The sequence below is a fragment of the Papio anubis genome, chromosome 11 (genome assembly GCF_008728515.1).
Source record: "Papio anubis isolate 15944 chromosome 11, Panubis1.0, whole genome shotgun sequence".
NCBI lineage: Eukaryota > Metazoa > Chordata > Mammalia > Primates > Cercopithecidae > Papio > Papio anubis.
Genome location: NC_044986.1, coordinates 31,337,736 through 31,360,521, shown reverse-complemented (window position 1 = coordinate 31,360,521; position 22,786 = coordinate 31,337,736). Strand labels below are relative to the sequence as shown.

The following is a 22,786-nucleotide window of genomic DNA, read 5'->3' as shown; positions in this document are numbered from 1 at the left end:
AGATAGTGTTCACCATATTAGCCAGGCTGGTCTCGAACTCCTGACCTCAAGTGATCCTCCCAAAGTGCTGGGATAACAGATGTGAGCCACCATGCCCGGCCCCACTTGTTGTAATATCTATTTCTCCACCCAACTGTACAATATGCCATATTGTCTTATTCACTGTTCTGTCTCCAGCTCCAGGCATTTTGTAGATGCTCACTAAATTTAGCTTCATTTTGCTGAATGGATGAATGAGCTGAGTAGAGTTTATATAGCAGGGACTCAATAAATGTTAAAATTTTAATTTGAGTTAACCCTAGAACTGCCATAGTAAAAGCACTCAAGCTTGGGCTTCAGAGGTGAACACATGAGTTTGCAGAGAATACTACTAAACATATAACCAGGAAAAACTGCACATTTACAGTAGAAGACGGAAGTAAAATTATGGAAATATTCTTCACAATAGCCAAAACCTAGAAACAACCCAAATATCCAGTGACAAGGGAATGAATAACTGGGTAGAGTCACAAAATGGAATATTATAGAGTTCTCAAAATGAGTAAACTATAAGCAATACGTAACAATATAAATCTTGTTAATACAATATAAGTAAATAAGCCACCAAAAATTGCATACAGCAATACTCCCTTATAATAATGCAAAAAATAACTAAACTTTAAAAATTTTTTTTTTTTTTTTTTTTTTTTTGAGACGGAGTCTCGCTCTGTCGCCCAGGCTGGACTGCAGTGGCCGGATCTCAGCTCACTGCAAGCTCCGCCTCCCGGGTTTATGCCATTCTCCTGCCTCAGCCTCCAGAGTAGCTGGGACTACAGGCGCCCACCACCACACCTGGCTAATTTTTGTATTTTTAGTAGAGACAGGGTTTCACCATGTTGGTCAAGCTGGTCTTGAACTCCTGACCTCAGGTGATCCACCTGCCTCAACCTCCTAAAGTGCTGGGATTACAGGTGTGAGTCACTGCTCTGGCTAAAAATTCTTACGAATTTTCAGGAATACATACAGCTGGTAAGTATGTAAAAGGAGCCAGGTATAGTGGTGCCACCTACAGTCCCAGCTGCACATGTAGTCTCAGCTACTTGGGAGGCTGAAGCAGGAGGACTGCTTGAGTCTAGGAGCTTGAGGTTGCAGTGCACTATGATAGGGTCTGTGAATAGCTACAGCACTACATTCTGAGCAACACAGTGAAGCTCTGTCTTATAAAATATATATGTGTGTGTATATAAGGAAAACAAGAGAATGACGGATATCCTGAGAGATGGTAGCTAGATTTAAGTTATTGCCAAGATCCTAGCTTTCATGTTGATTAGTTCTTTACAGTCTTTTTTTTTTTTTTTTTTAAACGGAGTCTCACTCTGTCACCCAGGCTGCAGTGCAATGGTGCAGTCTCTGCTCACAGCAACCTCCACCTCCCGGGCTCAAGTGATTCTCCTGGCTCAGCCTCCCAAGTAGCTGGAATTACAGGCATGCACCACCATGCCCAGCTAATTTTTTTTATTTTTTATTTTTTGTAGAGACAGGGTTTCACCATGTTGGCCAGGCTGGTCTCAAACTCCTGACCTCAGGTGATTCACCCGCCTCGGCCTCCCAAAGTGTTGGGATTACAGGCGTGAGCCACCGTGCCTGGCCATGATAGTCTTATAAGTAAATAAATGTGCACTGTGCATGGAGCAATGATAAGTGTGTGTCATGAACCAAGGTTATGATTAATTTAGTTCTGTGCATCTGAAGTCCATTAAAGGAAAGGGAGAAAAAGTAGCCTACCTCCTCCTCCAGGCAGCCTCAGTTGTTGGGGGTGATGGGGAGAAGAATCTTCTCCCCCAAGCTCCTTTGGGACTTTTCTCCAGGGACTGGCCCTAGGTCCTCCTCTTGTAGAGGTGAGCTGGTGGCATATAGGTGGGGCAGCAAAGAGGGAAGTAATCCAGGGTTTAGCTTCCTCTGGAAATAGGTCCTGGAATCAGTGGGAAAATGAGTCTATCCTGAGGCTGAAGAAGGAATCTGGAAGTGAGTCAGCTTCCATTCCCATTCAGCTTCCCAGACTCCCCAGCTTAGAACTGTTGGGCATGTAGTCTCCCATCCATTTCATCTATGACCTTAGGGTGGGGGTTAGGAGGAGCCCCAGAGCTGGGCCCTGAGTGAATGGGGCTGTGGCCACATGAATGATAGTCATAGTCGTTATAAACATTCTGGGTACTCGGGAGCTGGGACTAAGGTCTTGTTATGTTGCCCAGGCTGAAGTGCAGTGGCGATTCCTTGGTGCTATCATAGCACACTGTGGCCTCAAGTTCCTGGCCTCACACAATCCTCTTGCTTCAGCCTGCCACCCGCCAAGTAGCTGGGACTACAGGCATGGACCACTATGCCCAGCTTAAACCAGTACCTTTGAAGTCCATCATGAAACTAGGGAGCTGCTGACACTCTCTCTCTCTCTCTCTCTCTCTCTGTGTGTGTGTATATATATATATATATATATTTTTTTTTTTTTTTTTTTTTGAGACAAAGTGTCACTTTGTCGCCCAGGCTGGAGTGCAGTGGCGGCAATCTCTGCTCACTGCAACCTCTGTCTCCCAGGTTCAAGCGATTCTCATGCCTTGGCCTTCCCAGTAGCTGGGACTTCAGGTGCATGCCATCACACCCAGCTAATTTTTGTATTTTTGGTAGAGACAGGGCTTCATCACGTTGGCCAGGCTGTTCTCGAACTCCTGACCTCAGGTGATCAACCTGCCTCGGCCTCCCAAAGTGTTGGGATTACAGGTGTTCAGAACCACTGCACCTGGTTTTTTGTTTGTTTGTTTTTTTGTTTTTTGAGACAGAAGGTCTTGCTGTGTCACCTGGGCTGGAGTGCAGTGTTGCAATCACAGCTCACCGTTGTCTCAACTTCCCAGGCTCGAGTGATTCTCTCACCTCAGCCTCCCAAGTAGCTGGGACTATAGATGCACCACCATATCCAGCTTATTTATTTATTTTAGAGATGAGGCCGGGCGCGGTGGCTCAAGCCTATAATCCCAGCACTTTGGGAGGCCGAGACGGGCGGATCACGAGGTCAGGAGATCGAGACCATCCTGGCGAACACGGTGAAACCCCGTCTCTACTAAAAAATACAAAAAACTAGCTGGGCGAGGTGGCGGGCGCCTGTAGTCCCAGCTACTCGGGGGGCTGAGGCAGGAGAATGGCGTAAACCCGGGAAGCGGAGCTTGCAGTGAGCTGAGATCCGGCCACTGCACTCCAGCCTGGGAGACAGAGCAAGACTCCGTCTCAAAAAAAATATATTAAAATATTTTAGAGATGAGGTCTCGGTTGGGTGGAGGGGCTCACGTCTGTAATCTTAGCACTTTGCAGAGGCCACGGCAGACAGATCACTTGAGGTCAGGAGTTCAAGACCGGCCTGGCCAACAAGGTGAAAACCCATCTCTACTAAAATTACAAAAATTAGCTGGACGTGGTGGTGTGCACCTGTAGTCTCAGCTACTACGGAGACTGAGGCAGGAGAATCACTTGAACCCAGGAGGCGGAGGCTGCAGTGAGCCGAGATCTTGCCACTGCACTCCAGCCTGGGCGACAGAACGAGATTCCATCTCAAAAAAAAAAAAAAGGTAGAGATGAAGTCTCACTACATTGCCAAGGCTAGTCTTGAACTCCTGACATGGTGAAACCACATCTCTACCAGAAATACAAAAAAAAAAAAAAAAAAAAAAGAAAAATTAGCGGGGCATGGTGTCATGTGCCTATAGTCCCAGCTACTTGGGAGGCATGAGAATCATTTGAACCTAGGAGGCAGAGGTTGCAGTGAGACAACATCATGCCACTGCACTCTAGCCTGGACAATACAACAAGACTCTATCCTAAAAAAAGAAAAAAAAAAAAAAAAAAAGAAGTCAGGCTGGACTGGGCTAAGGGTATAAAAGAGGAGTTGGAGGTTGCACTAGACTACAGTAGGGTCCTAGGAAAAGGGATGGAGCTCTCTGGCTGAATCAGATCAGACCAGGTCAGGAAAAATGAGGAAGGAGCTGTAAGACCAGGAGGGACAGAGGTTTGGGGTTGGGTTCAGACCTCTGTGGATTCAGAGGCCCTGGTTGGGGTACATGGTCAGACTATCTGAATGAATTAATTCACCAACAGACATATACACAAACACATGTATATGCTCCCTTACCTGCACATATAAACAGATCCAGGCCCTCCCCAGCTCAGCAGCACAAAGCTCTTCAGCAATGTGCTAAGGCTTGGGACTGGGACCACACATGTACCTGAAAACAGAGGGCATGAGGGCTTTGGAGGGTCTCTCTCTTCCCCTACCCCAGTAATTCCTCTTCACCAGGGGCTGCTGGGGGCAAATGGGGAGAAGCCAGATATGGGGCTCCAGAGGAAGTTGCTGGCCACTGTGTTTCCTGAGTTCTAACAGTGTGTTCTCCTGCTTCTCTGACCTACCCCTGCCCCCAAGCAGGATGGGGTCCAGGCCTGGCAATCTACCTTTTCCCTTGACTACCTCCCTCTGTACACATACATACAAGACGTGAACCTACAAATGCCCAAGTCACACAACAACTGTCCCAGCAGCCCCATAACTCAACACAGTCGCACTGCTAAGCCACACATTCAACACATCCTCATTTATGGATTTATAGCCTTCACTCACTCAGCAGTCACATATTCTCTGCTTTGTTCAATATCATATCACCAGCACCTAGAATGGGCCTAGTACCTAAAGAGGGTTCAATGAATACTATTTGAATGAATTAATTCACCAACACATACATAAACATATGCATATACATGCCCACATACAAACACATGTACACACTCCCTTACCTGCACATATAAACAGATCCAGGCCCTCCCCAGCTCAGTAGCACATACATACACACAGACACACACTCAGGCTGACGGGCTAGATGTACACCCAGTGCCAGACACAGACCCACTGTAGATGTTACCTGGCAATCTCACGGTGAGTTGCTGGTGGCAGCTAGCCGGTAAATGTCCTTCAGGCTGGCCAAATCTACAAAGGAAGAGTTGGGGGTGGGGTTCAATAGCATTCCTTGGGGTCCTGAGGCACTGGGCTGTGAGAAGCTGGGCTGGCAGCAGGGCAGGGCCAAGTAACTATAGATTGGAGAGGGATTGGATGGGTCATACAGTCCCTTCCTCTGGTGTCTTCCTACCAGCTAGGGAGGTAAGGGTAGAGGTGCAGGTCTATCGGGCTTTATTTCAGGTCGAGAGAGACCTTAGAAGGGGAATAGTTTGAGGCCTCAGCTTCTCCTGCCTGGGATGACAAAGAGGGACACTGGATAGAGAGCTTTATGGGCACTAAGACCCCATCTCCAATCCACAGCGGGGTCTCCTTATCTTCCCAGTCTTTAATGAAGAGGAGGGGACTTGGAGAGTTAACTACCTGGCAAAGAGTCTGAAAAGTACCCTATTTATCCTCCCATCCTCCCATAGAGCTTCAGGCTACCCACTAGCAACAGAACTGTCTTCCTCCCTCAACGTCCCCACCCAAAGTCAGCAAGGAGACAGACAATCCTGCTACTCTCTTAATCCCTCACCCAGGGACCTTACCACCAGGGAGACTAATTTAGACCTCAGCTGGTGACCGGGTGCAGCAGATCATGCCTATAATCCCAGTACTTTGGGCGGCTGAGGTGGGTGGATCACCTGAGGTCAAGAGTTCGAGACCAGCCTGGCCAACATGGTGAAACCCTATCTCTACTAAAAAAATATATACAAATTAGCCAGGCATAGTGGCGGGCACCTGTAATCCCAGCTACTTGGAAGGATGAGGTAGAATTACTTGAACCCAGGAGGTGGAGGTTGCAGTGAGCTGAGATCATGCCACTGCACTCCAGCCTGGGCAACAGAGCAAGACTCCATCTCAAAATAAACAAACCAACCAACCAACCAACATTAGCTGGGCTAGTAGGCTGGGGGCTGGGTAGGGGTAGGAGTCTCCAAGGTACTCTAAGTACCTCAAGACCCTCTAACCCAAGCCCCCTCCTAGGCCAAGTCCCCTCTCTCACCCCTCCCTCAACAGCATAATCCAGGGCAGTCTATCCTAGGAATCTGCCCCACGAGGGCCACCTGTCTGGCTGCCCCATGACAGCTAGGGGTGAGAAGCAACAGTCCTGGGGTGAGAGGTGGAGAGGAGACTGAGAAAGTCAATTCTCCCTCAACTTAGAGGGAGATGGGGCCAGGCTGGGACATATGGGAACAAACTTTAGGGTCTTGGGTGAAGGAGAGGTATAATTCAGGGAAACAACTTCAAAACAGTGAGGAGAAATGTGAGGTGAGAGTGAAGGGATCCAATTCATACAGTCTTAGGAACTGTAAGGATGGGGAAAAGACTGCCTTGGACTGAGTCATTATTAGGCATCAATGACCAACCAGGACACTCTCAAACCAAAAAGTCTCTTTATTGATCGGTACCATACATGACTCAAATGGCCCAAAAAAAAAAAAAAAAAAAAAAAAAAAAAAAAAAAAAAAAAAAAAAAGGCATTACAGTTGGGGTGGGATGTCCACCTTCCTCACCCCTTCCCTCAGCTCCTGACTCAATACCCTTCCAAAAGTGGCAGCTGGAGTGGAGGAAATAGGGTGTGGGGGACCCCAGAATCCAGAGGGAAGAGTGGGGAGAGAGGTGGTGCTAGCACTTCCTGGGACTGGCCACAGGAAAAGGCAGCAAAGCCACAGAGCTGGCCCAGCTGCGTGAAACCCTGCTCCTGGCTGCACCCTGGCAGAGCTGAGGATCCCAGCTGCCTCCTCCTCCTCCTCCTCCTCCCTGCTATGAGGAAGGAGTGGCAGGGGACACTGGCAGGTGAAGACCCTCTACTTCACCCAGGGGGACAGAGGCCTGTTTCTCTCTGGTGGGCTTAGAGCTGGGACGTCGTCGGTGGCCCCTTCCCCTCTGTGAAGGACAGAGTAGGATTACGTATGCAGTTGGAGGGGTTGAGGGAGGAAGATTCTGGAGGAAAGTGGCTAAGCCCCTCTCCCATCCCATGCCTGCCCAACTGAAACAAAACCAAAAATACAGCAACAAGGCTGCTCCCTTCTCTCCAGGCTCCCTAAGGGAAGGAGCCTCCCCTCCCCACATCCTAGACAGCTGCTCTTGTGGAGGACTTGTAAGGAATATACACACCATAGGGGTGGGGCTGGAAGAGAGGGAGTCACGAGCACTAGGAGGGCAGGCCAGAGTCCAGATAATGGGGAGACAGAGACAACAGCAAGGGTCTGTCACCAAGATGTGGCCACCAATGTCCCACTACCCCATGGCATGCCTTCCCCAACTGCAGTCACCCCACAGGAAAGTGGGAGATGGCAAAGGGTCTCCTTGGTCTGAAGCTCTCACACCATATAAAATGGTATGCCTACCTCCCTCCCCCCCTCTCACCCCCACCTAGACCCTAGGCCCCCATCTGCTAAGAGTAGGGAGGTAGCTGGACTTTTAATAGGGGGAAGAGGGGGGGACATGAGTGATTTTTTTTTTAACTTACATTTTTAATAATATTATTTTTTAAAAAACTTGGAGCTGGGATAAGTGGCAGCTGGAGGAGGAGCCCAGAGCTTTACCCCTCTATTACCAGCTGCCTAGGGGAAGGGGCATTCAACCAAGTCCCATAACTTTAAGTCCCTAAGGGCTGTGGGTACAGAGAACCCCAGGCTTGAAAGGGGTAAAGTCAGGGGGATGGGAAACCCAGAATCTGGAGTGAGGATGGAGGCAAATGCCCTGGGGGGTGGTCAGGACATGTCTCAGAGGCCCAGGTTCCAAGTAGGCATCCACATGAGTACCCCCTTCCCCTAAAAGGCTCTGCAAAGGCCAGGCCCAGCCCAGGGCCACTGTGGGGCAAATCTTGGCACCTGCCCCAGTGAGTCCAGTTCCTCCTTGAAGCAGGTGGATGGAGGCTGCCCATTTTAGATGCTCAGTCTCTTCATTCTGTCTTCTGCTTCCTGGGGCTGCGAGAGGTGGGGCAGATAGGCAGAGCACTGGGTGGCCACGGCAGGGCCTTTTACTGGGAGGCCTGTGACGTGGGGTTCTCCGATTTGCTTTCTTGGCTGGACGGAGGCTTGCTGTTCCAGGGGCTGTTGGCGCCCAGTGCAGGGGAGTTGTTAAAGCTGTCCTCGTCGTCAATGCCGTTGGCTGCGTCAAACTGGGTGTTCTCCAGCCGGGTGATGAGCCTCTCGTCCTCGTCCCCGAACTCCCCGCCCATCAGGGTGGGCTCCCCCACCACCATCACATCCTGAGAGTGGCGGAGGTCCCCAAACATAATCGGGGCAAGGGCTCGCCCGGCCCAGGGCGGCAGATACCCCCAGAGCCCCAACACCCACCCTGGAAGCTCAAGACTCCCCACCCCCTCCTCATACCCGAATTTAAAACCCCAACTCCTGACACCCTCAGCTCCTGGAATCCTTCCCACTGAAGAACACCAGAGCATCAAAGCCTTTAGCCCATATCCATTCCCCTAGCTCCCTAGCCCGTCTCCCCAAAATTTTAGGGGACTCCTCAACTTCTGTCCACATGTAAGAGAAAGGGAGTAGATCAAACACGAGGGAAGGCAGTGTGTGCATGTGCAAGGGCATGTATTCTGGATCTGCAAACACTCCAGTCTGCGGGTCTTTCTATCAGTGTGAGTATGTGCACTGGATGGTCTGTGAGCCCCAAGCTGCCTGTCCTGAACGTCTGTATGTCCTCATGGCTGTCTCTGTTCCTTTATGCCCCAGCTTCCTACAGCTGAGTCTGTGTGATCACACCCATGCAAGTGCCTGACAAGGACTCTCTCACCAGTAAAAGCAGTTAGCCCATGCTGGCAGAGTACATGAAGAAAACTGTCTTTGCTTCTATGCCTGCTAGTGAGCTCAGGCTTGGACAGGGGTCAGGGGTGAGCAGTGGGACAGCCCAGAAGAGAGAAGAAAGCCGAGATGCTTACAGGTACCTGGCTGGAGAGGGCGAAGGTGCTAGCTGGGCTCTTCTTCTTGCTGTTGCTGTTGTTGGTATTACCGCCCCCCGAGCTCATGGTGCTGCCCCCTGACATTTTCCGTTTCCGCCGTTTGCTGGGCTGCTGACGTGTGGGCTCCGCTGTGCCGGGGAAAGGAGACTCAGATGGGAGAGGGCCCCAGGTCCCCTATTCTAAATTGTGGCTCCCAAGGAGCATGAGCCTGCCCTGATCCCAATTTTGTAGACCCAGGAACAAGGAAGGGGCAGGGAAAACTTCAAAAGGAAATAAAGATACAGCTTTGGGGAGCAGTGTGAGATCCTGGTAAAAGCAGGTGCAAGGCACTCACCGGGGGGTGCTACCATGCGCTGCCACTTCTGGAAAAGGCAGGTCTTGAGGCAGTCGCGGGGGCTGAGGCTGTAGGTCTTGTGGCGGGACATGAGCTCTTGCATGGGCTCAAGTATCACACAGAGCTAGGAGTCGACAAGGAGGTGGCTTGTCAGGGGACAGACATGGAGCCGAGACTAAATGGACTGGGGCAGAAACTGGATGGTCAGAGACTCACTCGGAGGTAGTTGAGAGTGGAATTGGACAGCCCACACCGGGTGATGTTTTTGGAGAGCTGATCCAACATCTGGGGGTCTTGGGCCTAGAGTGGGAGAAAAGACAAGCAAGAACACTGACACCTGGGTTGCCTCTGCTCACCTGCCCTATCATCTGAGCATTTTAACACTCCTGAGAGAGGATACTCTCTTATAAAACCTGCTGTTCAGATGAAGAAACCCTAACCCTCTGTCTAAGGCCAGTCAGGAAATGACCGACCTTGTTCCACCCTTCCCCCTGCTTGCCTTCACTCTTGTGTCCTGGGTCCTGCCCACGACTCACATGCATGGCAAGGATGCTGCGGGGGATGAGCTCTCGGTGCTGCCGGATGCTGAAGTGCCACGTCTTTATTCGCATCATGTCGTCAAACATGAACTCCAGGTACAACCGGCCCTCCACACACACCTGGGGACAGGCTTGTCAGACCCCTGCCCCCTCCCCACATACCATACCTGAAGGTATGTCTATTACAGTCTCCCATTTGGTTACAACTCTACCATTGCATATACTTTTGTTACCTGCACATTAAATCTGGGTGCACAAATGTCACAATACTCCCCACCCATATACCTGGCCCTTACACACACAGACACACAAGACACACACACACAGTAGAAAATCTTAACAGATCGTCCTCTCCCCATGTAGCTAGTGATACACCCATCTGCTCTATGCTATGTGAGGGCACACTCTTGTTCACTCGTGTAGCCCTAGGGCCCAGAAAACTATCCCATACAAACATAATACATGCTTGCTGACGGTTGCAACATGCCTATCGGCCCTTCTTATTTTGCCACTTCGCAATATGGCTCCCTGGAGAACAGCTGTGAGTATACACTGGGAGAGAGGACGGGAATCAAACCCAGGTGACACGGTGTTCCACATCCAGCTGGGTTGCTGACCTGGGTGAACATGGGCTTGCCATGCTGGGTCACCATGCTGCCCTGGTCACAGTCGAGGGACACAAAGTTGCTGTGGAATGCCTCCTTGGGGTGCTTAAGAACATAGTACAGCTCCGTAGCACCCCCCTCAAAGATGCTGCGGAAGTAGCGTGGGATCAGGGTCCGGCCAATGGCTGTAGAGATGGGACAAACTCTTCAGGACAAAGGGACCGCAAAAGGGGCCAGACAGATGCCTCCCCTACCAAGCTAGATATCCCCTGGCACTCCCAGACCCACTTCTAGACTTTAGAACTACACAGGAGGTATACACCCCCATAGCAAGACCCCAGAGGTCACTTACTATATCTCTTTGGTCCATCCTCCAGGCAGAAAGTGATGGTCAACATGGCATCATCCTCAAAGAACTCAGTTGTGAATGCATCCCACCAGAGATTGTCACACTCCTAGGGAGCATGGTGAGGTGTGTTCATGTCATAAGATATCCCATAGGGTGCCCAGATGGCCCTCCTGCTCCCAGTTCCTTTTCCCTTGGCAATACCTCTGTCCAGTTCTGAAGCCGTTTGTTAAGCTCGAATATTCTATAGTCAGTTTGGTTGCCATATGGTGTGTGCCTCCTGGAGGAAGTGAAGGAGGCAGATCAGTAGGAGTGGAGCCTCCCCACCCCACCCCCTACCTCGGCCTTCACCCAGTGGAAAGCACCTTCTTCCCCACTGGACTCCACTTACCCAATCCCTGGCTCCAAGTATGTAGGCGGGTACATGGGAGTCGGGCTGTGTAAAGTAAGAGGCTATGAGAATGGGGGTAGAAGACAGGAATTATTGGGGGTGGGGGGCTACTCCCTCCCCTTTCCAGGCAGGATCCCACCTGGAGAAGGGTTAGGAAGTGGCCAAGAGACTCACTTACCCTACATCCCGATCTAGCATGGTGCCGGGATGGAAGGGGGGGAAGGCGTTGCCGTTCGGGGGCTCCTTCGGCGAGTACAGCTTGAATGACTTTGAGGAACAACCTAGAAGAGAAAGAAAGGAGTCATAGCTGGGCTCGGTGGCTCACATCTGTAATCTTAGCACTTTGGAAGGCCAAGGCAAGAAGACTGCTTGAGCACAGGAGGTCGAGGCTGCAGGTACCAGCCAGGGCAACATAGCAAGACCTCGTCTCTAAAACCAATTTTAAAAGTTGGCCGGGTATGGTGGGGCACGCCTGTAGTTCCAGCTACTTGGGAGGCTGAGGCGGGAGGATCACTTGAGCCTGGGAGGTTGACACTGAAGTAAGCAGAGATCATACCACTGCACTCCAGCCTGGACAACAGAGTGAGACCCTGTTCCTAAAAGAAAAAGGAGTCCCCTGACCCCCTCTTGGGAGCTCTCCGATAAGCCTGCTAGACTGTGTGGATAGGGATGGTCTTATGGAGCTCCCTGGCCTGCTTACAAGAGAGTGGTGGAGTAGGGGAGGGGGCTACTCTAGGGAGCACCTGTCTCTCCTTCTAATTCTGGCTCCAATCTTATTTCATTAAGAAACAGAGTATTCCACCCTAATCCCAGCGCATACCCAAGATCCCATTTCTTCATTTGGCTGAGTCCTAGATGACAGAAGAGGAATTGAAGCTGGGAAGAATTATCACAGAACAAATAAATATCCAATCATTAGAATCTAATTTTGATAAACTCCCTTCTAATCTACAGAGTTTCATTCAATCATCACAACAACCTTATGAGGTAGCAGGGCTGACCATAACATTCCCATTTTACAGACGAGGCAACTGAGGGCTCAAAAGAACTTGCCAAGATCATAAAGCTAGTAACTCTCAAAGCTAGGACTTGAGCTTGGATCTTCTGATTTCCACATCCTATACTTTCTACCATCGGACCCCTCTATTGCCCTCTAGAGACCAAAGTGGGGGAGGAAAAGGGGGGATTTTCGAACTCTGCCCCTCCTCCACCCTCAGGGTCTCAGGAGGGCAAGGGATAGAAAGATAAATGGGGGTGGGTGCCTGTTGGGTGCGGCCTACCAGATAACCAGTTGGGCCTTCTGCCTCCCCACTAACGGCCACTCCCTTATCAGCCCAGCCCCCACCCCTGCCCCCACCAAGGGTAGAGAGTATTGTCTCCAAACCAGAAACCCAAAGCCTCAACCCATTTTCTCTTCTGAGACTTGGGAGTGGGGGAGGTGGCAGATAAGCCTCCTTTGGATCCCACTCTACCTACAATTGAGAAGTAGGTGGTTTGGGAAGGAGCCTATGTTCCTCAGTCTAGGGGCACGTGGTCACTAGACAGGGGTCCTGCTAGTGTGTATCCGTGATGTGCACATGTCCTCTCTCTCACTTCACCTAACAGCAAACAGTTCCTGGAGTACTGTTTTCTGACTGGAAGAAGTGTTAAATTCATAGTTGGGTATGAGCCAGGTACCCCTACAACTTTGTTTCCCCTTCTCACCAGATAGGAGGGGAAAATGAGGCACAGTCCCAAAAGTCATCTGACTCCAATCACATTTGCTTCCTTGGGTCCCTAAAACTTGACTGCATTTGGAAGGGTAGCTAGATTGGCTGTATCTATATCTCCTCCCCAACTTAGACGCAAAACCTATTTTGTTCCTTGGGGGGAAGAGACAAAAGAAGACCCTGTGCCAACATGTGTCATTTTATTCTCTCCCCAGGGCCCCATCCTCACAATGCAGGCAAAAGGAGGGTCCCAGACTGCACAGTCTCTGAGGGTGCCAAGAGTCAAAGCCTGTGTGTGCCTGCACACACGTGTGCCTCATCCTGCCTAGCAGGCTTCCACCCTCAGCTCGCCCTAACATGCCTATCAAGGGCTGGAACCCAGCAGCCCCAGGCAGATTCAGATGCCCACAACAGGCCCTCACCCCATGCACGAGCTCCACATCCATATGCTCCAAGAACAGCACACACAGCCTTCACATGCCAGTCTGGACTGAGCCTGTGTCTCCAGAAAGACAGTCCCCACTCAGTCACTAAGTCTCCCCACTACACAGACAGGCAGACTAAGGCCACACAGGAAGCCCAAGCTCACACGGCCCACCAGAGACCAGGCCTGGGCAATAAACCCAAGAGTAGATTCTCAGACCTGGCCCTCATCCTCCAATTAGGCCATCCTTTCTCCCATAACTTAACCACCCCTGCCTCCTCAGTTTAGGGGCCACTTGAAATGTGTCAGCTCAAGAACCTGAAGAGAAAGGAGGCAGGATGCCTGGGTTTCTCTCCAATTTTGTAAAAAAAACTCTCAGAGCCTCCATTTCTCTCTCTAGAAAATGAACAGGTGTTGTTTGGGCCTGGGTAAATAGCTCTGAGGAGCTAAAGCCCAAAGCTCTCGGCCTCTATTTACACCTCCAGCGAATGGACACAAACTCAGCATCTCTCCAGAGCCATTCAACTCCCAGTAGCTCCAGCACAAGGGCTTGGGAGTGAGTAGAGAAGGGGAGGGACATCACCCAGACCATCTGTCCCTGTTGCTGCCTGTCCCCAGCAGCAGGAGTAGAGGGAGCAAGGTGGGGGGACGGGGGTGGGTGGGTGGGGAGATGTGTCATCCAGCCCTGTAATCAGCCATGGCCCCCCTCCCACCTCTAGCAATCTGGAAGCCTTTAGGAAGGGGGAGAGAAGAGCCCAGAACTAGTAAAGTTTTCTCAGGGTGGAAGCTGCATCCCGGGGCTGAGGGGGGCACCTCCAGCTGGGCATTGCCATGGTAACCAGGCTGACCAGAGGGCAGGCCCCCTCCCTTTAGGGGCTGGCCACAGGTCAGCAGGCCTGAGCGCCCCTCCGGCTCTGAGCTGGGGCACCTCTCCCCTAGCCCGCAGACCAGGCCTGGGCCGGGCTGAGGGCCTTCCGCCCACCCCCCAACAGGCTTGCAGGGTGCTCAGACTTACCTGGGAGAACTGAGGGGGCCAGGAGAGGTGCGGGGAGCGACTGCAAGCCCAGAGGAGTCCTGGCAGGGGTGAGGGCTGAGGAGGGGACAACTTCAGCAGCTCATGTCCCGAGTGGGACAGGCAGGCCCGGCTGGGAGCTCCACTCCGCCGGCCGCACAAAGACTCACACGCACAGCCTCGGCCCGCCCCGCGGCGGCCGCAGCCCCGGGGGAAAGTTACAATGGCCACTGGGCCGGGCGCCGGGGGCCAGGGGGCCGGCCTGGGGGGCGGGGGACCGCGGGGAGTCCGGAGCCTTCTTTGTTTGCAAGGTTTCCCTCAACAATGGCTGCTCCGCTCTTTCCTCTCTCCTCCTCCTCCTCCTCAGCTCTCCCCGCCGCCGCCTCTCGCTGCCTCTGCCTCCGAGCAGCCCGCCCGCCCTCCCCAGGCCACCGGGCCCCTCTGCTGGGAGCACCAGGAGAGGCAGGGTCCGGCACTCACACTCACTCACACTCGCACACTCAGACACACACGCAGCGCCCGCCGGCTGCCTGCCTTTCTCCCTTTCTCTCCCTGCCTCCCTCCCTCCCCGCTCGCTCTCTCCGAGCCTCTCTCAGAATGAGGCCCCAGGGCGGGCGGAGGGTGGAGCTGCCCCCACCGGCCCCGCCCCCTCCCTGAGAGGAAAGAGGAAGAGCAAGGGAGGGAGGGAGGCTGGGACGGAGGGACTGCTGAGAAAAACAAAAGAGAGACAGAGACTGGGAGAGACAGGGGACGGATCAGATTGGGCCAGGAGAGACCTGGATGGAGGAGAAGCCTGTGGGGGCCAGGAACGAAACGCAGCCCGCCTTCCCTGAGCCCTAGGCGAGGTGATCAGGAGTGAGCAGGAGGGCTAAAGCCACTGGCAGAGATGGAGAAGGGCGGGCTCCTCTCTGCAGACTCCAAGATCTTCAAAGCACCTCCCAAACCTCCCCCAAATCCTTCTCGCCCCTGTGATCACTCAGGTTGAAGGCAGGCCTGGGATGCCACCCTGGGCTCCCCTGGTGAAATCCGGGAGAAGCTGGGGGGAGAGGCTCCAGGGGGTTATTTTTGACAGACACACATTCTGACATCAGCCTGTAAACACTGATTGGAGGGAGGCGGACACTCCAGGCTTCCCTGCCCCCAACCCAGCTAAGTTCCAAGCCTTGACTTAGATCCCCCTTAACAGGAAGCCCCCTTCCCCACCACCACTGAAGACAAGTGGGTGCCAGGGAAATAAGCATTGTCAGAGCTAGGGAAAGCCAACTTGGCCATCCAAGGGTCCCCAGAAGGAGCCTAGTGTGCTGCTGAATCCTCCCCACCACCCCAGGAAAAAAAAAAAAAAAAAGGTGTGGTTAGTGGATAGGGCCTGTTCTCCCATCCAGCAGGGGCATCCCGAGGGAGCAGGTATTTCTATTTTTTTTCCTAAGGTAATTTTGTTGTAGCAGGAGGGGGTATTTCTAAAACTTGGGTAGTGGTCCAGACCTTACTCTTGGACCGATAGGAAAAGGAAAACACATAGTGTACACACACATACACACACATACACACACACACACACACACACACACACACACACACACACACGGGAAGGGGGAGCGCAAACCTTCTATTTCCTTCTTTGCAATTTGAGTGTCTGTTTCTCTACTCCCTTCCCCCTACCCTCAACTATATTCACACGTAACTCCAAGGACAGGATATCTCATGACATATTCACTAGTTAACTGTGCAATAATTTTTTTTTTTTTTTTTTTTTTTTTTGAGACGGAGTCTCGCTCTGTCACCCAGGCTGGAGTACAGTGGCCGGATCTCAGCTCACTGCAAGCTCTGTCTCCCAGGTTTATGCCATTCTCCTGCCTCAGCCTCCCGAGTAGCTGGGACTACAGGCGCCCGCCACCTCACCCGGCTAGTTTTTTTGTATTTTTAGTAGAGACGGGGTTTCACCGTGTTAGCCAGGATGGTCTCGATCTCCTGACCTCGTGATCCGCCCGTCTCGGCCTCCCAAAGTGCTGGGATTACAGGCTTGAGCCACCGCGCCCGGCCAACTGTGCAATAATATTGCACCTGGCTCTGTGAACATCTTCCACATAAATAACTCATCTCACTTTCACATAAATCAGTATCTGATACACATTTCAACCTGTGATATATCTTTTTTCCAAGACGGAATCTCACTCTGTTGCTTAGGCTAGAGTGCAGTGGCGTGATCTTGGCTCAATGCAACCTCCACCTCCTGGGTTCAAGCGATTCTCTTGCCTCAGCCTCCTGAGTAGCTGAGCTTATAGGTGCATGCCACCACACCCAGCTAATTTTTGTATTTTTAGTAGAGACAGGGTTTCGCTATGTTGGCCAGGCTGGTCTCGAACGCCTGACCTCAGGTGATCCACCCACCTTGGCCTCCCGAAGCGCTAGTATTACAGACATGAGCCACCGCACCTGGCCATCAACGTATGATATATCTCAAATCCTAAATATACCCAAATCCTGGATACACACACACACACACACACACACACACACACAGTCTAAGCCATACACACTGGGACCTACGACACGCATCCTGACCTCAATACACACACCAAAACTGTGTCATAACCCCTAAACCTGTGACAGCCTATTACATACACACCCTGATCATTTATTATGCAAGGACTTAACCTATATAAATCACCCTCTCTGAAACCTGCATACCATTCCTCATCACAGCCTGGCCATAGAAGAAACCCCAGCTTTTATAAACATACTGAAATCTATAACATTCAGCCAGACCCTGCAACATACAGCCTATCACCAGGACTTAAGACATTCCCACTGACTCCCAAATTTACAGCTTACCTCTGGGGTAGTCCCAGTTCTCCCCCACTGCCTTTAAACTTTCCAAAGTGCATTCACAGGCAGTACCTCAAGAGATCCTCATAGCACATAGGGCCAAATATCCTAACAGTGAGATCCTAACAGAACCCACTGAGACAGGATGACCAGGGTGGGTTGGACCCTGCACTTCTAAATCCACCAGATATAAGCCAATTCCTACTGCAGCCATTCCTACTCCCTTCCCCCGCCAGGCCTCAAATCACTATCCATATGGGGAGGGGGAATGCGCTCTGGCTTTTGCCTCCAGCCCAGAGCTCAGAACCCCGACCCAGCCTGTCTCCTCAGACAGGAGGGACTACAAGGGCCCTCCAGTCTTGCTGTAGGGTGGAGGGGCCCTTAAATGCCAAGATGTATCAAGACTGGCAAACCATTCAAAACAGGCCTTCTAGTTCTCCTTCTCCAGGAAGTCTGCTCCTTTCTCTGCTCTGACCCGATCCACCTAGTTGCACAGGGCCAGAACAGGTCCAGCTAAAAAGAGCAAGTCTGAGTTAGAAGGCCTTAGAATTGGTGGTGAGGTGGAGGGAGCAGCAAAGAATGACAAAGATGATGATGAGAAGTACTCCTCCTGGAGGTGGGGACTCAAAGGACAGTAGCCAGCACCAGCCCACAGGATGAGGTACCAGCACTGCCCCCTGCTCGGGCCCCTGGGGCTCCCTGACCCAGGCCTCCAGTGTGCCTGCCCCCCTTCCTTTGTCTGTGCCCGGCCTCCCGTTGGCCTGGCGCTCTGCCATCCTCCTCTCCTGGCTCCCAGCCGCCACCACTGCTGCCTCCTCCCCTCCCCCTACTCCTCCCTGCCTTAACCCTTCTGAGCCACATACTGCCCCAGACAGGCCCTGGCCCCCTCAGCATATTGCTCAGGGTGATGCCCTTTAGCAGAGGCTCTCCCTGCTCCCAGCCATTCCAGCCCCAGAAGCTGGTCCTCACCCCAGAAGCACTATGGGAGCTGGGCGTGTGTATGTGTGTATCTTGTGGTGTTTCTGCATGTGCATGTGTGTGGGTCTGTGTGCGCTCTGGCTTCCCTCAGTCACATGTGTGGGGCATGTGCTGTCTCTGCCGGGCTGGGGGAGGAGGAGGAGCCCGGAGACAGCAGAGCACAAAGGAGAGACTCAGACAGGCAGGCAGGCAGGCAGGCAGGCGGCAGGCGGCCTGCCAGGGCGCCTCAGCCCTCACCCCAGGGCTGCTCAAGGTGGGGGAAGTCTTCAGGCCTGGACTGCTACATGCTGCCATGCTGCCCTCGTGTTCAAGCCTGTGCTCCCCCATCCAAGCAAGTCGCAAGTCAGGTCCCCTCTCTAACCCCAACTGCTACTATTCCCCACTTCCAGTCTACTCTGAAGCCCTCCCCATGTGGTTCTCCTTAAAGTCTAACCTCCATCCATCCTCTGTGGCATCAATCTACAAGACTTCTTCACGATCTGGAAAAAGACTCCCCACTCTTCCCTGTCTTTTGCCCTCTCTCCCTCAGTCAGACCACCAGACACAAAAGGAACATGCTTTCTGGGGCACTGACTGAAGTTGTCTTTCCACCCACCCACAAACCCCTGGGCTTGGGCCCTCTTCCTGTTCCCATTCTGCTCCCAGAGACTAAGAAGAAGAGATTTTCTCTCTCCTACCACTGGACCCAGGCACCCTGCCCCAACTTCAGGGCCAACCTCCCATCCACCTCCAGCCTGACAACCCCTCCATACATACATACTAGCTTATCCGTTATTTGTAGGAACTAAGAATCACAATTTAAGACTCATCCCTCTAGCTTGTTCAGATCCTTAGTCTAACTGCTCTGCTCATGTGCCGTGATGGAGGGTCAGGGCCCTGGGGTGGGCTAAGAACATGATGGATCTGAACGGGGTACCCAGCATGGGGCAATTATAAAGGAGAAAATCCACACATAAACATGTACACCAAGCTGGTAGGAGAAGAGACGATGGGGCCAGGCAGGATTCCAGCTTGGCAAGCTCTTCCCTCTCTTCTCCCCAACCCTCTGCAGCAGGAGCCAGTGGTTCCCATACTCGGATATTCTAGGATTCTCAGGTTCTCTTATTCCTCCTTCTGGGACCCATGCCCCTTAAATATCAGCCTCAGCAGGCACCTGAAGTGTTTGCCCAGCCCAGCTTGGCCTGGGTCACATGATTTTCAAGGAAGCTTCCGCGCTGGTAGCTTCCCGTGAGGATCTGTGGGGGAGTGAGGGGTGTCCAGTTGTGAAGCCAAAGGGGGCTACATTCAAGGACACTGACTTCCAGGAGAAAGCTGACTCCAGTCTGGGGCAGGAGGGCCAATTCCAGGACCCAGAGTCCCTGGGATGGAGACAGTGTGCCCGTGAGGCCCTCTGTAGACTACCTCTCCAGTCGCATGGCTTCTCTCTTTCCTCCTGGCAGTGAGGTAGATGCCCCCCGCCACGCCTCTACCAGCCCCTCAGGAAAAAAACTCAGACCTAGGCTATCCCTGGCAAGAGCTGATATGTTTTGGGGAGGCAGGGATCTGAGCCTGGGTCCTCTCTCAAGTTCTCGGTTTTGGGTCAAGTATTGCTCCCCCAGCTTACCTCTCCACAAATCACTCTATTTTCTAGCCTGCCCTCCCACTAGGGCGGAGATGCGATACCCAAGGGTCCAATTATCTGGCATCTCTTAGGAGTACCATCGGTGCCTCAGGAGGGTCAACCTTCCCTGGCAGCAGGCAGGAAAAGTTGAAGGGGGGGCAAGATGGGCCCCATTAAATACCTCCCTGCAAACACGGTACTCAGAAACAGCATGGGGGGGATGTCACAGGATAGGTAATAGGCAATGGGCAGCAGGGAAGGGGGGGCAGCCCAAACCAGCCAATCACAACTCTATGGTGACCTAAGGGGGGGGTCAAAAGTCCAGAGTCACTTCTGATTGGCTAACAACCTGGAATTCTGAGAATTTCAGCCCCCCCCAAACCTCTCTCCAATTAGCCTACCCCCCAAAAAACATACACATAAGCCACCCCCAGCGTCTCCTCCCCGTGTTTCTGGACTGCTGCGCATTTACACGGTTGGGGAAAACCCTCCCCGCCGGCCTGAGGCCCAGCGTAGCCCTTCCAGCTCCTGGCCTCCCCCATGCATCGACAACCCCCCAGACAAGTTCTCGACAAACACGGGGTGAGGGGTCCGCGGGGACGGTTGGGCAGGAAGGGGCCGAGTGGCCGCGCGCCCCACTCACCAGGACAGGCACAGCCCACTGACATCTTCACATCGCCCGCCGCTGGGGGCCCAGCCGAGTCACGGTGCCCGCCCCTCGCGGGGACAGGCCGGGCATGAGCCGCCGCCGCCGCCCGCGGCCCCCGCTGCGCTCGCCGCCGGCCGGCCCGGCCTCGGCCCAGTACGGGCGGCCGCTGGCTGCGGCGAGGGGCCTGTCAGACGCGGAGCAGACAGGAAGGAAGCCAGGCAGGAAGGCGAGCGGCCTCTGCGTGTGTGCGCGCGGGTGTGAGTCCGCGGAGTGTGTGTCCGTGTGTGCGCGTGTGCGTGTGCGTGTCTGTGCGCTCCCGCCGCCGTCGCCGAGCGCCCCCCTCTCCGCCCTCGCGCTCGCGCTCCCTCGCGCCGGCGCCGGCTCCCCAGCCCAAGCCGGGCAGGGCTGGGCTTTATTAATATGCTAATTGTTCTGCTAGTGGGAGGGGAGAGCCGTGTCAAAGTGACCCAGGAGAGCGCGCAGCAAGCGACGACGTGCGTGCGCCGCGCGGCGGGCGGGCGGCGAGGGGCTGGGAGCGCCCGGGGAACGGCATGCATGTGACGCAGCTTTTAAAAAAGGAGACGGAGGCAGAGACCCCAGAGAGGGAGGGCGAAGGGGAGGGCGAAGGGGAGGGCTTGGAGGCGCAGCCGCGCGCTCGGTGTCCGTCCTCCGGGTGCCGCCGGGTGGGGATCCTGGCTGAGCCGGAGCGGGAGCCGCGGCTGGGGGAGGCGGAGCCGGGGTGGGCAGTGTGGTGTAGCTCTCTCCACCCCGGACTGCGCTCCGGGAGGGATAAGGGACTGCAGACCCCCTGCCCGTGCTCCCTGCTGAGATGCCAGCCTTCTTCTGGAGGCCCCTTGTTTCGCGTCCCTACCCTAAGCTGGGTGGGTAAAGAAGCATTCTCTTAATTCTTGTAGCAACCCCTCAACTCACCCCCTCCCTAAATTAACCACTCCTTTGACTGCGAAACCAGTTGGGACTAGAACTACAAGGGTTAATTAAGTGGGGTCCCCGCCCTCCTTCGCCTAAGGGCTTGGGATCTGCGTTTTGCTGGGGGGAGGGGGCTGCGGAATGACCACCAGATTGGATTACGGAGGGGCAATACAAGGCCATCCTTCCTCCTTGCAGACTGACGCATCAGTCAAGACACTCTCCTCCCTTCCCCCCTTTCTCCAGCCTTGGCGCCGTCACCTCCGTACCAACCCCCCAACCCCACCGCCTCCGATCCCCCTGCCTGGAAGCTGCTCTCCTTTGAGGGCTTCGGAGATGAGAACAGGAAACAGGCCCCTCCAGTGCCCCCTAACCCAGAGAGGCAGAGGCTGTGGGCTGTGGGGGATTGGATGGGAGATGATATGGATGGTCAATGTAAGGAACACTCCTTCCCCTGGGAGGAGCCTCCCAACCTTCAGTCACACTTCAAGGACTCCCCAACCCAGCCCTAGGAGGGGAGGGGCTCCATCTTCATCCCTTCCCAAAAGCTCAGCTTTAGCTGCCTCATAAACAGGAAATACCTATTAGCCAGGAGGAGGGAAGGGAGGGGAGCCGCCTGGAGTAGAGAGTTGACCCCCTCCCTTCTGGGGTCCCCGGCTGCTAGCTCTTCTTTCTTAAGCTTCAGGATGGGCTCCAGGGATAGACGATGGAGACTTGGACTAGTGTCTTCTCCCTGGGGCATCTTGCCCAGACTGGGTAGGGGGTTCTCCTCTTTGTTACTTAGAGGGGTATTGGTTGAGAAGGCTGTTTGGTTCCCTCACTCTGGCTCAGAGTCTGCACAGCTGGCTTGACTGGCTGGAGGAGGGTTACAGATGCGGAGGCTTAAGTGTTTATGAGACCTCTTCTCTCCACCTTAGGTTTTTGCTGAGGGAGCATGAAATGATGGAAGGGTGCAGAGTTCGGGGATTGAAAAGAAGGCCTGCCTAGGAATGGAGACCCTCCCCACCATGTGTTTAGGATGGGGCATAGGGGAGCTCTACATTGTGGAGTCTCCCACCCCCAGGTTTCCCCATCTCCACCCCCACCAGGAGCAGAGAGGACCTGACTGAAGCCATCCACACTCACACAAGTATTTTCTTGGCAGCATCCTCTGCCTGAGTGCACCCCCTCCCTGCATTCTCCCAGACAAAGGTCAGCACTAGAGGGAGTAGAGAGAACCTAAGGCAACAGAACACTGGCCTGGAATTGTGGATACCTAGGTTTGAACGCAAGATTCGCTCCTCATTACCTGAGTGATTTGAGACAACTGACCACCCCACCTGGAACACTAGCTTTATCCTCTTTAATTGGTACCTATGACTTGATGAGAATCAAACTAGACAATGTACACCCAGTCATGTAGATATGTGTTCCTTTCTGTTTGTTTTTTGTTTTTGTTTTTTTTTAGATTATCCAATTCTAAGAGTCAGGAGGGGGCTGGATTGGCGGGACAATCTGAGATGGTGTGGAG

At 53.3% G+C, this 22,786-nt stretch overlaps 1 protein-coding gene across 9 annotated transcripts; it reads right to left on the bottom strand.

Annotated features, from left to right (window-relative positions):
• Positions 1 to 1,575: 1,575 nt before the first annotated feature.
• LDB1 (LIM domain binding 1) lies at positions 1,576 to 20,625 on the bottom strand. 9 transcript variants are annotated; one of them, XR_004176914.1, is made up of 13 exons: positions 20,344 to 20,486; positions 11,330 to 11,432; positions 11,152 to 11,196; positions 10,965 to 11,040; positions 10,767 to 10,869; positions 10,427 to 10,599; positions 9,807 to 9,929; positions 9,487 to 9,570; positions 9,271 to 9,394; positions 8,916 to 9,064; positions 4,935 to 4,999; positions 4,154 to 4,247; positions 1,586 to 1,951 (listed from the first exon to the last, which is right to left on the bottom strand). XR_004176914.1 is itself a non-coding variant. In XM_031652121.1 (11 exons), the coding sequence occupies exons 1-11, from the start codon at positions 20,366 to 20,368 to the stop codon at positions 4,985 to 4,987; spliced, it is 1,020 nt and encodes a 339-aa protein (XP_031507981.1). In that variant the 5' UTR covers positions 20,369 to 20,486; the 3' UTR covers positions 3,868 to 4,984. The 9 variants fall into 9 exon arrangements, 5 of the variants coding, with proteins under 5 accessions (XP_031507981.1, XP_003904218.1, XP_009213499.1 ...); XR_004176916.1 differs by having other exon boundaries at positions 1,587 to 1,951; positions 8,922 to 9,064; XR_004176913.1 differs by having other exon boundaries at positions 1,576 to 1,951; positions 4,154 to 4,999.
• Between the last annotated feature and the right edge of the window lie 2,161 nt (positions 20,626 to 22,786).

Bases quoted from the DNA above. Each gene is read 5' to 3' on its own strand.
- LDB1 (XM_003904169.4), bottom strand. From the start codon at position 20,368: ATGTCAGTGGGCTGTGCCTGTCCTG. The intron at 11,197-11,329 runs GTAAGTGAGTCT...TACTTTACACAG, and splicing joins ATGCTAGATCGGGATGTAGG to CCCGACTCCCATGTACCCGC. The intron at 10,870-10,964 runs GTATTGCCAAGG...CATGCTCCCTAG, and splicing joins GGCTTCAGAACTGGACAGAG to GAGTGTGACAATCTCTGGTG.